This window comes from Lissotriton vulgaris, chromosome 11 (assembly GCF_964263255.1).
Source record: "Lissotriton vulgaris chromosome 11, aLisVul1.2, whole genome shotgun sequence".
Taxonomy (NCBI): domain Eukaryota; kingdom Metazoa; phylum Chordata; class Amphibia; order Caudata; family Salamandridae; genus Lissotriton; species Lissotriton vulgaris.
The window spans coordinates 1104981080-1104998342 of record NC_141699.1 but is presented as its reverse complement, the minus strand read 5'-3'; the positions used below and the strand labels follow the sequence as shown (position 1 = coordinate 1104998342).

At 41.5% G+C, this 17263-nt stretch overlaps 1 protein-coding gene across 2 annotated transcripts in view; it reads left to right on the top strand.

Moving 5' to 3' along the window:
• The window catches only part of LOC147684244 (putative cation-transporting ATPase 13A4), a 330830-nt gene that overhangs the window by 169907 nt on the left and 143660 nt on the right, over positions 1–17263 (top strand). For both annotated transcript variants that reach the window (XM_086944643.1, XM_086944642.1), the window contains exons 11-15: positions 577–734; positions 4119–4307; positions 7264–7325; positions 8376–8526; positions 12637–12723. In XM_086944643.1, coding sequence (XP_086800769.1) covers positions 577–734; positions 4119–4307; positions 7264–7325; positions 8376–8526; positions 12637–12723 — 647 coding nt within the window. The remainder of the gene's footprint in view (positions 1–576; positions 735–4118; positions 4308–7263; positions 7326–8375; positions 8527–12636; positions 12724–17263) is intronic.

Here is a 17263-nt window from a genome sequence, read left to right as displayed (position 1 = left end):
GAATTTATAAGGTTGCAAAGGGTTCAGAACATGGCTGCTGGAGCTTTGCTAGGTCTGCCCAGGTCATGCTCCACTTCCAGTGCTATTCGACGGCTACATTGGCTGTCTGTAGCTAAACGCATTGAGTTTAAAACTCTCTGCTTGTATTTTTAAAATTTTAATCTGTCTTCCACAGATATCCTAGTTAATCTGCTCACACCCTACATACCTCTCCGCCAACTTCGTTCCACAGGCCAGCATCTGGCGGTTGTTCCTCGGGTGAGGACGGTTCGTGCTGGTGGTCGCTCTTTTGGGGTATTGGCAGCCAGACTTTGGAATGCGCTCCCCATTGCTATTCTCATTATGGATAACTACCTGGCCTTTCATAGGGCAATCAAAACACACCTCTTTCCTTCCTTATAAATTGTTATATGTTGTCTATTGCTTTGCTGTTTTCTGTTCAGCGCTGGGACGCCCTTTTGCTAGGGCATCTGCGCACTATATGAAACTGCATAGAATACAATAGAATAGAATTGTTATATACACTCCTTTAAGCATTTGCCTCTCATATTCTCATTGTTTTTCTATCTCCACTAGGGTTCAACACAGCAAAAGGTGACCTGGTGAGGTCCATTCTATATTCCAGGCCTGTCAACTTCAAACTTCACCAAGATGCGATCCGGTTTATCATATGTCTTGCTGTATTTGGCGTCATTGCCATGATTTACTCAATTGTGATATACAGCAAAGAAGGTGTAAGAAACATTTTCATTTATTCACTGTTTTTAGAGACTTTTAATGACTTGGTGAATTCAGTTTAAAAAGGTATGGGTATTGGGATGTGAGTTAGAGCTAGGGGAGGCAGAGGGGTATTGGACCACTGGAGGAGCCTGGGGTAGGGCTTGGAAGGCAATGGAACAATAAGGCTTAGAAGAGGGCAGGGTATGACTTTGGATCCAGGTGGTTCTCCTACTGCCAGGTGTACTGAATTTCACTTCTTGCTGGTTTTCCCACAAACCTGGATTGCTCCAGGGGTCAACATGGATGTGCTGCAAACACCAGCAGCCATGGAAGGACACATGGTCATTGGACAGGTGTGAGGCCAGGGACTCATCTTCAACAAAGGAAATAGTATGCAAGGCAGCCTGTCTGGCCAGCTATAGTAGCACCCATTTGTTGGAGAGAGGCCACCATGGATGTTCTGTTTGTGGAATGGTAGCTTGACAAGGCCCAGGACTACCTGTACAATGTCATGTATGATGCACAATATGTGAACACCCACAGTCTTCCTGGTTGGTAACAACACTGTTACAAAGTAGCAAAGAAAACCAAATTAATTTCTAGTTTTTGACTTGATCGTATTGAAAGAGCGCTGGGCCATCCTTACCATTTATCCTCCAATGGACTTTTGTAGTCGACTAGGAAGTAATAAGGAGTTAACATTTACCAGACAATTTAATATTCAGGCAACTCATTTGGCCACAGAAGAAGGACCAGGAATCAGGTACTAAGGTTAATAAGGTTTGTTACAAACTAATGGCCAAACTGATATAGATGAATCTCAAAACCATTCTAAAGGTACAAAATCAGCAAAGGCAGACCAATTCATCTTACAAAGTTCAGTCTCAATAATTAGAAACATATGAGAAATTCCTTGGCAGCACTGCAAAAGAGCAACAACAAGATGTTATGCTCGGTATAGTATTTCTAGTTTTCCTGATTAGGCAAGAATCATTCTAAATTCCTAGTCAAATCGTACACTAATTAAAGTCATCTAGGGTAAGCGTGATGCATTTTAAGAATAAGCAGGAGGGTGTCAGCAGAAGTAAAGATTTCAGTAGAATCCCTTTCAGCAGAGTCAAGTATGTGGCATTTAGCTTTACACACTCAGAGATAAAGTAGAAAGGTCTGCACCTCTCTAAGTCAGGAAGGGGTCTGAATAATACAGCAATTGAACATCTAATTAAACCTAGAAGATTCAAAGATGAGCACATCCCTCACTTGATCAATATCAGTAGCTGTTCACTCTCTCAAGGTTGACATTTTCCCTTTCTCTCGATCCTCGCATCCCACAAGTAGACCATCCGGGCGACCTGGAATGTTTCCTCCCTCCTGATGTCCCATGAATGGACTCTCCTCATTCAACTCGGCTCCACATTCTTTGCCAAATGTTCTTTCTTGTTCCTTATTCACTAGTAAAAAGATACTCCTTTCACTGACTATGAGACCACAGAGGTGCACCTGCAGAGGAGAGAACATTGCAGAGATAAGCTTCTTGTTCATGTTGATGGTTAAATATCTGTGACTGTAAGCTTAAGGCCCACAGTTATGCTAACTAAGCAAGTCATCTAAATGTCCACACTGGATACATGACTCAACAGCCACAAACTATTCAAAATAAACACAATAATATAATAAAGGCAAACTCAATTTTCAGTAAGGAAATATGCACACATGTGAATGTAAACAAGAACTGCAAATCCTCACATTATAATCCACGTTAGGCACATATACATTTCAAAATCACTTGTCCCTAGTGAATGCAGTGCATTAAATGCATTTTAGCGCAGCACTTTACATTCTAAGTCAATAGATTTTATAACTATAAAATTTTGATAATAAAAAATAGTTTAATAACTAACGCTAAAATTCTTGTTACTAAAATGAAATACACCAAAATATATAGTGTCCGTCACATGTAAATATTGCGTTTCTGTGACCTGTTAGAGTGGAACTAAAATGACGCTGCTCCACCACTGTGACGACTTAAAAGGTACTAGTCCCATAAAAAGCGTGCCAATGCCCAGGACCACTGCCAGCCCACCTGCAAAATATAAGCCTTGCTTTCAACTGAGAAAGAATACCATAGACTACCTTTCTCTTGGGCATATGAAACATCAATCCAACCTAATTGTCCAGTATTCTGCTTTTTAATGCAGAACTCGATTGCCCAGATATAGGTTGTGCATCCCATCAAAGGCAATTACACCTTTAAAGTGATCAAACACAATCCTGTTATGAACCTTTGCCACCCACCTAATTTTAATAATATGATTGCCACATATCTTTCTTCATTTATACTGGAAGATCAGTCCTCATTGGTCCAGATCACATGAGAACTACATTCTTGTTGACATCCTTCTATAGTTTGTCTCATTATTTCAATTAAGGATGTGAAGATCTAATGTGCCATTGGTCCCAGAGAGACAAGCCATAAGTGGTTGCACCCCTAACATTCCCAACATGTCTGGTCCTAGTTCCATGTTCCAATCAAAAGTTACGGTGCAATGCATTTTAAACATGACATTTGCAAAGTGGAACACATATTGTACACTTTACCCAAAAGGACTGTTGAATGTCCTTTCAGTATCCAATTGAAATATTTAATTTTAGTCTTGGCCCATCTGCCACAGAGCTACCTATGTACAGATAGCCAATAATCTTCCTGAATCAGTGTAGGCATGTGTCCACTTACTCTTACATCAGCAGTCTGTAGCAGATGATTTTATTTATTTAGAAAATACAGGTCCAGCTCTAAAAATATTTAAAAATAAATAAATAGAGTCAGTGTTACTTTATCTCACACCACATCAGAGGTCCACACGAGTGGTCCACAAGGGAAAAGAAATCTGGTTGGTGTCACATTGAGATCCCGGATCCCTTAGAGGCTGGGTACTGGAGGTTTGGATAAAATTAGCCCACAAAACTGTTCCCTAACAGTAAAAGACAAGTGACTGGAGATCAGGACCAATGTTTGTCCACACTTGAAAGAATCTGTTTTTCTAATCCAATCTGAATGTGCCACAGTTAGTGCCCACAGACTGAGGAAGGGCGCTCACTGTTTCCTTGAGTGAAAAGGAAGGCATGTATGATATGTTTATGGGCTGTGTCTGGTGTGGGTGGCAGTGTCTGCAGGGGAGTCCTGAACTACCATCTGTGGATGTAGTGCACACAGACCCAATAACGTTTATGTATTCATTGTCTTCTAAAAACATACCATTATATTAACTTAAGGATATAAAATAAATAAATATATTTGAATTTTGCGTTGCAATTTGCAGTGCTAATCAGACAGAACATTCTAACCATAAATGTCTTTATTTGTATTTACTTACAATGTGGTGTCAATCCCCCACCAGAAACCCACCGAGGAAACAATACTCATGGGGATCTCCGTGTTGACCATAGCAGTGCCACCCTCTCTCCTGGCTGCTCTAGCGGTGGGTGTCATGTACGCCCAAAAAAGGCTGAAGAATAGGGGCATCTTCTGCTTCAGCCCTCAGAGGATCAACTTATGGGGACAAGCCAACATTGTCTGCTTCGACAAGGTAACTGCATCCTTATGAGTCTATCTTGCATGCACCTGTTTCCAATCACATGGGCTTTAGTATATATTCATTAGGGAGATGTAGCCTGTAATAATCAGATTGGGGTACAGATTTGTATGGAGGAACTGGGATAATGAGCAATTACTACTAAAGGCTGGCAAAGGCTTGGCTCTGCCCACACAGTCAGGCACATACAAGAAATTTCAGTTTGAATATTCTAACCTATGACTCCAGAATTTGGCCAGCTTCATCTGAAGCATAGCTAAAGGTCAACTGCTGCATCTTTGCAATGGCTTTCTTAGTCATGATGACCACCTGGTGGGACATTCTGTCGCAGGAAATCCAGAGGAAATCTGCTGAATGCTCTACCTGTAAAGAGAAAGGGTAGCTGGTGGGGGGAATGGAGAGAGCGGGAGAGTTGGCCAGGAGATTATTCTGTACAATAGCTGCCAATGAGCGCTTGTTTGTTGTATCTTTATCCTTTGACGCAACCCATTCCCAACTCTTTCATAGCGACATTTCCACCATTATTGATGTGAATGCGCATGGAGCAGAGACTATGGTGTCTATTAGGATGGCGGACGGATGGCCACTGCCGGGCCGGCAGTGGTAACCGCCAGGCCGGCGGCGGCCATCCGTCCACGATCGAAACCTGGAAAACTGCAGGTCACATTAGCATGGCAGAGCTGTACCGATTAAATGGGGCAGGTGCAGGGCAAGGCTCCGCCGGCAAGATTATTATGCCAGTGGCAGCCAGCCTTTCCGCTGCGGTGGAACCGCCATGGAAAGCCATGTGGAGAATGTCTCCGGGTGCCCATTGCAGGCCCCCAATGTGTTGGGGGGTGTGGGTGCACTTGGTACCATGGAACCCCCCTACATGTCCCTTTACCAGTTGGCAGGCACTCTCCAGTATATGCCACGCAGTGTAGGGATATGCAGAACATGCTCCTTTTGACATTGTGGCGGTGATACTGGCAGCAGCCACCGCCGCAATTTTAAAGGCTGCAATAGTACCGCTGCGTCGGATTTTGACTGCAGAGCATACTAATTGAACTGGCGGTTATTGCACGGTACTGGCGGGCGGTCTTTTCCCGCTACCATGGCGGTCGGAGTGATTTTCCGACCGCCATCCTAATAGACCCCTAAATTGGTGGTGACTCCAAAGCTAATCTCAAGGAAATCAGAGTTGTCGATGCACTTAAAACGATCTGTAGGAAATATGGGGTCTCATTGTGTAAATGGGTGATTTGCACCCTTCGTCATTTGTTCTTTCCTGGAACAGAGCGGTTAGCCGCTAATTGCACTCTTGTATCTGCAACTCAGAATCTCATCCAAGGGACAGATTCCGATGTCATTAGGAAACTGTTCCGAGCGAATCGGTTCCGGATTAGTTTCCAAACGAATCGGGTCCTGTGAGTCCTTCCGACCGATTATGATGCCTCCCATCATCATTCAGTTGGACTCGATCGACCGGCCACGCCCTCGCCACCGTCCCTCGCATACGAAGAGCTACCACAGGGGGAAGGTCCTTCTCCTACCTCGCCGCCAAGACCTGGAACTCCCTCCCGACCCACCTCCGCCTGACCCAGGACCACCTCGCCTTCAGGAAGCAGCTCAAGACCTGGCTGTTCGAGCAGTAGCGGACCCCCCTCCCCAAGCACCTTGAGACCCTCCGGGTGAGTAGCGCACTATATAAATGCTCTGATTGATTGATTGATTGATTGACTCGCATTTACGTCAATGGGAGCCTGTGTCCCAAAATTGAACACAGGTTCCCATTGAAGAAAGGGGTGGTTGGGAAAAACCTTGCACCCTGTGGCGGGCACCCCATGAGCCTGTCACATTGTGCATGGTGGCAAAGAGGTGTGTCTTGGGTACCCCACGGGCCACATTCGGATGCCTCCGGCTAAAGGAGGGCCTGCAACAGGCCCCCAAAGACAGATTCTGGCAGCGGTTTCATCTTGTGCCAACTAAATCAGAACTGCTGTCCGAATCAGTCATCGGAATCGCTCATCTGTAAACCGTGTCTATTGAGCTATACGAATCAGCTCTGAAAGACTCGGGCTGTCCGGATGCCTTTCGGAACTGATTTGGTCTGCTCGAGCGGTTTCTGAGCATTGTAATCGGTTGTTGGGAACACTAAATGATTCGGAAGGAAGCCAGGGTTCCCGATCGGAGTCAATACCGAATTCCATCCGGAGCCCTTCCTAACGACATTGGAATCAACGCCCAAGATTAGGTTGCTGGCTGTGAAAGGCAAATACCATCCAAAATTAGACCTTTGTATAGTTTATGTAGATCTGGGCAGGATGCAAGGGAGGGGATGCATGGTACTTACCTGTGTGACACTTACCTGCATGGTAACACCCTGGCAGGTAAAGACTGCATATACCTTTTACCTACAAACAGGTTAGCAAGGTCTGTCCTTTCTTATACCTTTTTCCCGGCTTGGAAAAATGATGGGGAGAAAAAGTCCATAATATTTGTGTAAAGAGAGCTCAGAGTGTACCTCTAAGTATTCCTAGATAAACTATTACCATCTTCTAGCATGCAAGTGAAATATTGGCCTCTTCCCAAGACACATGCTTTTAGTGTTGAATCTACTTCCCAAAGTCAGTGTCTATGTCAGAATTTGATAAGCCTGGACTGGCTTGACAGCAGTTTCTTTTGATTTCTGAATACTTTGTAATCTAAACTGCATGATGCCATTGTGCATTAGGATTTTCGTTGAAGAGTCAAGGCTCCAAACACAAATGTTCAGCAATCCAAATGTATTTATAATGAATGATGGGATGTCCTACCTAATGGATTCAAATAAATCATATATTTCACAAATTACATATCTGGGAATGAGATGAAAAATACATAATGCAGCATCAGGATGCCTAGCATCTTCTTCATATGACACTTTCTGGAAGAGGTGCAATAAGTTATAATATTTCATATTCTGCCACAGACAGGAACGTTAACAGAAGATGGCCTGGATCTGTGGGGACTCGTCCCCTCAGGAGAGAACAGGTCAGTTTGGTCACTACCTAAATGGACATTCTTGTATTTTGTTTTAGAAGATGTGGTATGAGTCTTAAATAACAGAAATTAAAATGTCATATTCTTGAATTTAATTTACTTTTCTATTATCTGTAAATGTTATATTAACATGCAGTGAAAATAATGTCTATTGATATAATTTGCAAAGCTAAAACCTCATTATAACTGCAAATAAGAACAGGAACCGAATCAGAGATTTACCAATATTCTTCCAGAGTTTAACTCTTTCTTTAAACTGTTTTATGTGCTGAAAAGATGTCCATTCCCTCAATCTTAAAACTTCCTCAAATTGGAAATGATAGTCTTAAGCCATGATGAATAGAATTAAGTCTTTTTCAAGCAAAGATAACACTTTTTTAAATCATTGCAATATTTTCCCACATAAAATTGCCACAAGGCAGTCTAACATTGAAGGACAGATCTGTTTAGAGACAGTGTGAAGACTGATTAAATACAGAATAACAGTTTTTGTAAATTTTACTCACCTTTGTAGCATAAGAACATCATTGGATGCCTAAGTTAATTAAGAGAGAAGAGACCACGATTTGGACTATAGGCAAAGGATGGTAGCAAAAGCCTGATTTCCTACAACAGGAAAAGCCGAGAGGACCAATGAGAGATACGTTTACTAGTGTATGGTCTGAAGTTCATAGACAAGCCAACAGATGTAGAAATGCAGAGTAGCACCTCAAGAAAGCTGTGAAGAAGTAAAAAAGACATGCATAGAGGAAGTGATGAGAAGAAACTGAGGTTTATAAGGGTTAAGCTTAGGAAAATAAAGGGAATCCCGTCCGTCCTCAGTAGTGGTGAGTCAGACTCTCTGGTGATCAGTGTGAGCCGACACCTGTAGACATGAGGAGATATCATTCCATACTGGAGGTCAGAAGCAACTTTATTGAGTCACTAGGATACCGCCCGCCTTCATACACATGTTGATGCTGTATTTCTCATTCTTTAAAAACAATATGGTTAACCCTAATGAGTGGCAAGCATGAGTCCTCACTATTGTTTCTGTTTTAGTTTTCAGCCTGTTTACAGGTTCAGCTCTGGCGCAGCCTTACCCTGGGGGCCGCTCTTGGGAGCCCTCGCGAGCTGCCACTCACTGATGGTCATTGATGGGAAACTTCAAGGGGATCCGCTGGACCTCAAGATGTTTGAAGGCACCAATTGGGTAATGTATCCTTGCATTGTTCATACTCAACATCGCACACATATATATCAAGGAGTCAGACCATACAAACCTCAGCTGTAGAGAGTACTACCTCTTACAGAAGCCCTTTTTTTGTATTGCCAGAGCTTCTAGTACAGTGATCTGTACCTAAAACTGGGTGAAGATTTGTAAATGCTGCTTTGATCACTCAACTGTCATCTCTTCAAGATCAATGCAGTAATTAACATAAAGTGGGTTAATAATTCCTCCCATTTTATAAGTGACATTTGTGTTCGTGGTTGTTGCTTTTATCCGATAAGGCATACACCACCTCTGAAGTTTATATTTTGAATTAGACAGATGTATCTCCTATAAGAAGACACAAAATCGAACTAGCTCAATAATGTTTTTTAAATGTGTTTGAAGGAGTTCACTTGATAAAGATGGAGTGCCTTGCTGAGCCCCCACATTATGAGTGAGCTAGCATGGCAGAGACGTGTTCTTCAATGAAGTGGCTCCTGTGTATATGGCAGGAGCTGCATTAGGGAAAGGGAACAGTTGTTGCAGGTCCATATTTGGGAAAAAATAACTAATATTCCACATGTAAAAAAAGTTTTCTCTTTCATTGTGTGTATAGAACATTTGTTTCATTTTCCCGTCCGAGATTGCCATGGTTAATACATGACAGATCCAGACAGGAAAAGTGCTACTGGAATTGAGCTGTTGGGGTTGTCACCTTTGCCTGCAAGTGAGGAGGTGGACATGAGGCATTTTGGTATCTATCTAGTTTCCATCCACATTTATGTCACCCCAAAAGTAGAGGTGCTATAAGAGAACACAGAGAAGCGAGCATCAGTGGTTAATGAGGTTTGACACCTTGTGGATTCCCTCTGTGACAAGCTAGCTGTATGGCTGGTGATCCGTAAAATATTAGATTGGGGATTTCCTAATTGACTACCTCTTCTCTTGGGAATTCAGCTTCATGTACCAAGCATGTCACTAGAGTAAGTCAAAGACTTTTATTAAATGGTTAAAGAGTGACAATGAGCCACAGGAATACAATTTATGCAGCACTGCCAAACTTAGACCCACATGCATCAAGCATTTTTGTAGTCGCAAACGGTGCGATTCCTTAAAATCGGCCGTTTGCGAATGCAAAAGTGCTTTTTGGGATGCATGAAGCAATTTTAGAATTCGTAACATTTTTGCGAGTTCTAAAATTGCGGGTGCTTTTAAGAAGTCGCAGATGTGCGATTTCTTAAAAGCAATGCATCATTACTTTTCAAAGTGTAAATTCGCAATTAGGGTGCCAAATTTACCGAGTGGTTGAACCACTCGGTAAATTTGGAAAAAGTGTTTCAAATGCTGAAAATGTTTTTTTTTCAACATTCATGTTTCACACACACATGTCCTTAGGACATGTGTGTGTGAAACATGATGCGAAAAATACATTTCAGGGGTGCATGCACCCATGAAATTTTCAAAGTGCCACTCGCAATTTGCTAATGCCTTCCCATTGACTCCTATGGGCCTTTTGGCCCATAGGAATCAATGGGAATTGCGAAAATTAACTTAAGAATTCGGTATTCATTTGGGATTCGGTAAAAATTGCGATTTTTACCGAATCACAAATGAATACCGAAAATAATGATGCATAGCATTTTGCACTTCTTAATTTGCGATTCCTTATTTTTCGCAAATTAGGTAGTGCAAAATGTCACAATGATGCATGTGGGCCTTAGAAACAAAAGCAAATAACTAGATTTTAATTTTAATTTTATGAGGTGACTTTGATCTTGATGGTATGTATTTCTACCCTTAACGCTGCTTCTGTTTCTGCTGCCCACTGCCAATGCCATGAATGCTGTGCTCCTGCCCTCCCACAATATAGAAGGCTACATTTCCACTTCCGCTCCTGATGTCGCAGGATGGCTATTGCTTCCAGTGCACATCAGACACCTGCTCGTATTTCTGTATTTCTTCAAAACTTCCTTGAGTCTTTTGATCGTTATGGATCTGATTTTGCATCCTATTTTTTTTTTAGAAAAGTGTCAGGTGAAATACAGCTATAATTATCACATTATTGCACCATTAGATGTACAAGTCAAGTCAAAGCCTACACCATATTCATTTTGGAGGAGTTAGAACGATGGGCCAGTGATCAGCACCTTATTCCATTTTTCCAGACCAGATTCACATTTAACTGTAGCACAATTGACAACACTTTGGCTTGAACAACTTAGCACATAACTGTATCACTAAATCTAGTTCTCCCCTTTTTTCCTTGCTTCATAGTCTATCCGGTGGCCTTAGACAACCAATATTGGCAAAATGTGATATCCCAGAATCTCTTTTGAGAGCCATGATCTCATATCCAAAGGGGGGCTTCACCAAGCATTGAATGAGCTTACAATTTACAAACAGCAAAATAAGCTCAGAGCCAGTGAAGCTAAAACAAAAATAATGATCTTTGGGAAGTGGAAATATCAAGCAAAACACAGCTGGACTCTGGGTAACAGAACTTTGTTTCATGCTGCATCATGCCGCTATTGGGACTATGGCTTTCGGATACTGGCTCCCCACAAGACCAACAGGCAACCAACCAGAATACACTATTAGCCTTAATATTCGTCATGTAAAATGCTCAGCTGTAAAGCCCGCCAGTGGACTCCATCCTCAAAGCCAACTTTCTTCCATTGCTTTCATTTGGCCAACACAGATGTCCAATCAGAATTCAACCACTACTGGACTCAATATAAGGCAACATTTACAAATAAGTCTTACTACTTTTAAATACAAAAGGAAATCACTAACCCTTTTGGCATTTGGTGTAAGAAACCAGGAACATGCATGCTGCGCTGTATTCATAACACTCCGCTATGTCATCTTGAAAGCTAAAGTCCACACCCAGAAGTACCACCTGCATGAAATTATTAAAATTAAGGACGACCCTACAAGTTAAAGCCATTGTAGATCTAGAACTCACTCCAGAATTGACTCAAATGTGTCAAAAGCAGCTCTCAAACTATCTAAAAGAGGCAGCTTCAGTTTATCTCACATGTCAATGACTCCACCACCTTCATTCCTTTCAAACCTGCTGATCTTCTCAGTGACCTGTGTAGGATTTCAATCATGCAACGCTGCCTGAGGGAAACAACACATGAAAAAACAGAGCATCATAAGAATGTGCTTTCTGCTGGTTCCATCAAAAGACATCTGGAGAAAGTGGGCTAACACGAACCATGGCAACATAGTCTGGTCAGTTATAAAAATGAAAGTATACTACACCTTTTTGGTCTGCCTTCACAGCACACCTATTTCCAGAGAATTATGTGAGCATCAATAGAGAAGGGCTTTGGCTCCCCTCACATGTTGGGAGAAAGAAGTGCATGTTTGATTGGGCAGATGTTGTGTGCTTCCAGAAGGAAATGATTGACCTCAAACAGAGTTGTGATCATTTTGTTTATTTATCCAGCTGCCTGAGCTTGAACTTTCAGGGGCACACACATGACATTGGAATGTGGCAAAAGTGTCTTAGGCAACTAGATAATTTATGGTGGTTTTCTCTGGTGGCAACACAGATGGGAGGAGGCAACTGATTAATCTAAAAGAATATTTATATCAGGATTCACCGTACAACTGCACCTGACCTTTCAACTTACACCAGTACCCCAATATCATTCTACAGTTCTTTGCCTCCACACAAAAACACATCTATTCCCCTGCTTTTTTCATGTGATGCTTCACATTACCATACGACATTCTTTTAAAGCCAGACCTACTGGAATTGCCAATGCGTGCTTTTGGTACTATCCAGGGGATAAAGAGGAAAGACACAACTTTTAATGGCAAGTTTTATAAAAATTAGCACTTTTATTTGCAAGAAGGCCTTCAAGCCCTGCTTAAATACTGAGGACCTAAGGTGCTCTGTCAGATAGCAAACATCCTATCTTGTATCTTGAAACATTACAGGTAGAATTGTTGTGTTATAGCATCATATGCAATTTACAAATGTGAATAATTAAATTATATATATATATATATATATATATATATATATATATATAGTTTTTAAATGTTTATTACATTGCTTATCACCAACCTAAATGATTTTCATCTTTTTGCTGCCAGGAGGTTGAGGATCAGAGTATCAACGAAGGCGTCGAAGGGAAGCAAACATCATCAATGATTCTCAAACCAGGACCGAAGGCCACCAAGGTAATTCCATAGAGTGTTGTATATTTACAAAGGTTTGATGCAATGCAGCAAGACCACTTGGGGAGGACAAGAATGTGCCAAATCTACTAAGATATGCTGCATTACTCTCACTCTGCACTTGTGCATTTATGGCTGCCACGCGCCAGCATATGCACTCGTGCCCCATGGTGCAAGGGTGTCTGAGTAACAGACAGGGTTGTTTTTGTGCAGGGAGGAAAATATTATTGAGCAAAAGCTTTCCTCTGAGGCTTTGTCCTCTATCTATGTGTGCTACAGAATGCAGCATACGTAGGAAGTGGAGAAAATGAGGGTAAAAAAACATATTTCTCATTGTCATGCCTCTCCTGGAAAGGCACACTATTTTGACTCATTCCCAGGTTAACTTCTCTTACTAAATTATGGGAATGCGCCAAGATTCAAAGATGAATGCATCTTAACCCCCATGATCCGTACATGGAATGCGTTTCCAGGGCAGAGTAAGGCAAGGCAGCAGCTTGTGGTCCCTTGCGTTGCTCCAGATTTCATATGCTCTGCATAGCGATGCAATTTGGCTCTGCGTGCCACAGTAAATCTCAGTGCAGGGCTTGTGTTGTGTCTACTTGTGTGATGCAAGAGCAACGCAAGCTCTAGATAAATCTGGCCCTAAATGTGTGCCAAATGTTATGTCCCAAGAGTCATTGGAGTGATGTTGAATGACTGTCTGAGGCCATTTTTATAAACCTCTTAATAGGTCAAACCATCTCAAATGGCTGTTAGATACTATGGTACCAAGGATAATGGTTAATAAAATTAAATGAAATTAAATATTTATTCATTTAAATGTCATGAGTGATGTCACAGACCATGTCATGAGTGATGTAATATGTGAGGTCATAAGCAGTGCAGCGTGGGGGCAAGAGTTATAGTTAGCTCAGCTAACTATAACTGCTGAAGTTCATTGGTTTTGTAAAAGTGAAATCTGAGCCTAACTATAACGTCCCTGTAACCTTTGGTTTATCCAGTGAATGAATGAATATATATATATATATATCTTTGTAAATTCTGCAACCAGCGTACTCCGTACCGCAGAATAACGAGCCACCACGCAGCAAATAAATATTTCAGGAAGCTTTATTCTCTCATCTCACGAATCTTTTCAGGCATGACGCGTTTCGGTTAACAAGTAACCTTAATCACATGGCGACTATGCAGTAATCTTCCTCATTAAATACTTGACTTTTTTAACCCTTCTCACCTCGTGGTGCTAAACAGTGAAGACATACTATTGGTAACAATGCATTTTTTTGTTGTTTTTCTCTCTTTTTTCACGTATGCAGTTCAACATTTCATATACATTCTCAAGAAACGGTATTCTTTCGTAACAGTCATTAAAAAATATATAAAAATATTTTAAATGTGCAAATATCATGCCATAAATATTAAATAAATAATAAATATGTGCAATACAATTTTATAACATTTCACAATATAAAAAGACTCTAAAATTGATTACATTTTCAGAGATTTTAAATATAGCAGCATAAATGCATTAGATCCATTGTTTGTGCAGTCCTACGCATTGGTTTATGTTAAAAATTCTAAAAGCCATTAAAACTTCAGAATCTTTTAAAACATATATCGGCATAAATGCCTGTAAACCCTAATATGTGCAAAATCACGCAATTACAGTACGCAACGGATATTACTCCCTTTATATGTGCAAAATAATACTTTCTAATGACTGTCTTTACAAAAAACTGTAAAATAGACATTTAGCATACAATGTTTTTTTCAAGATATCATGATTAATAGTCCGAGCCCGGACTCAAAATCTCATTTTTTATTTTTTATCTGCATTGTCTAAAAAGTGCTCAGTGCATATAACTATTGAAAAAAGTGCATATGTGTATTTAAAAATAGGAAATAAGAGGTTGGCTAACGCATAAGCATAAAATTTCAATTCATCTTCTGCCGTTTTTCATATTATATATATATATACACATAACCAGCCAGTAGGTAGTTATAGTTAGGTCCTATTTTCCATATGAAATCTGTAGCATTCTATTTGCAATAACTTTGGCGCCGGTCGACGAATCTTTGCGAAAGTTTCAAAACTTATGGCCAGCTACAGTCCGTTCCTATCCTTCATCATGCAATTTTCCACAGGAACCTTTAGCCGCAGCTACAGCTCAAACTGCTGACCGGAATTACATCATATTTGGCAAAGAGGTAGCCCTTGGTTCAGACTCATGCCTTTTTGTTAAACGGTTCAGTAGTTGTTGAGAAAATCAAAAGTAAAATCACTTGTATATCTATGGCCATGGTGGATCCGCGCACCCTGTGTGCACCCTATGCGCACCCTCCCGATCATGAGCGGCATGCTAATTGTAAGTCAACTAGCTGTCAACACTCCAAACCAGGAAGTGTTGGCAGCCATTTTGTGCCTCGGTAGAACAAGTTTGCAAAACGTAAAAAGGGGGCAGGGTAGAAACTCCCTGACCCCCTACCCTAGGCTTGCTTAGGGGTCCCACAAGGACCCCCAGGGCAAAACATTTTTTTTTGTTTTAAAAATGGCAAAATCCACGCAGGGTGTGTGGATCCTGCAGTGAAAAAAAAACCAAAGCGCTTCTTTAATAATAAGCCCCCAAGGTGCCCAAATCCCCGAGGGATCACTACCCCCGTGGCTTCACTAGTTAATGGGTGGGGGGCTCGAAGGCCCCCCAAACCCCGGGGACCACCACCCCCCTGAGGCTTTGTACATTGTGTAAGGGAGGCCACGCTTCCCCCCCTCCTGGAGCCCTCGAGGGCCCCGGGTTCTGCCACCCCCAGGGCCAGCTCCTGCAGTGTCTCAGGGTGCCCACCCGGGACACTGTTGTTTGCTATGGCAGGGAGAGAGCCTCATGGCTCACGTCCTGTCATAGTAAACAGTAGTTTGGATTTGAAAAACCTGCTCTCTCTTTCAAAATGCAAACCCGATTGCTTTTCCACAAGGGGAGCTGCAGTTCTGCTCTAATAAGGGTACCTGGCGATGACTTATGAACATTATAATTAGAAATTAGCATTTAAAAAACCTTTGAAATTCACTGAAAAACCATAGGTTTTACAGGCGTTATAGTTAGTAATTAGCATTTAAAAAACCTTTGAAATTCACTAAAAAAAAACATAGGTTTCAGGGACGTTATAGTTAGTTGGACATTTCACTCGTACAAAACCATAGAAATTTCCCCTTTATAGTTAGTTCAGCTAACTATAACTCGTGCGCCCGCAATGCACTGCTGATGACGTCAGATATTACATCACTGATGACATGGTCAGTGACATCACTGATTACATCACTGATGACATAATTCTTGTGATAGAGTGGCAGACCTCCTCTCACCCGAATATAACCTTTGATACACACACTCAAAAATAGAAACTAACATTCAAAACAATGGACACACCAATACCAGTTACAACACACATATTCAGTAATTCCAAGATCTACACACACATCCACTCATTCAGCAACAGTCCTATACAGTCACTCATACATGTACTCACTCATCATATCTATACTACTATTATATAGGAAGAACTTTGAACCTTTGAGGTGGGAAAACTCGGGAACCACAGCGCCAATCCACACACCCGATACATCGTTGAAATTGTCAGGGTGTGCAGATGGACATAGGCTATATACATTTTAAAAACATACGATATTTAAAAAATTTACGAGGAAAAAATAGTAGTCCCATGGAAGTAGCGCCGGCCGCGACGTGCCTGCTGACATCAGTGCTGTGCCTCTACTGTGCCTCTGCACTGTAATTATTAATGACGTGTTGTTGGTTCCTGCAGAGACCGGGAGCTCCGTTTGAATGTATGCAGTACTCATGGCGCAAGAAGAAATGTGTAGGACACGTTAATGATTAGTAGATCCAGTCATCTAACCACTCATTGCTCTTACCTGACCCAACACTACAAGAATGGGAGTAGAGCACATGAGTTTTGCTTCTAGGAAAAGATGTGCTTCGCTGTTCTTTTTCCAAAACTCGGGTAAGGTCCTAGCTAGGCCTCCCTCACCTCTTTTCGCGTTTTGGGGGATCTGAGGAGAGTCTTCCTGTGCAAGTGCTTACAATCATGGTCACTGCACTCATGCTATTTTCGTGTCGTTTGCCACATTTGCCACTTATCCATCAACTGCTGCATAATCTCAAGATTTTAACAAAAAGAATGTTTTGTTTGTAGCTCACACCGATCAACAGTGACTAAAAGTGTAGTTACAAGTTGCAGTGCAATGGAAGGCCCCTCACAAAGTTTGACTGGTCACCTTTCTCTTGAATATTGCTATATCAGGGTGTTAAACTTTTATTAATGAAGTAAAACCGATGCACAGACAGTGTTAAGAATTGTAATAACGAAGTAATACTATCACAAAATGCGATGCATTATGCTGCATAGCTTGCCTTTTCTTGCCATCAAATGAAGTTAACTCTGAGGCATGATCGCCCCCGCCACATAGTTCAATTAACCCAGATTATAATTAACTGGTTCTGCCCTGGGCCTAATGAATTAGTACCCC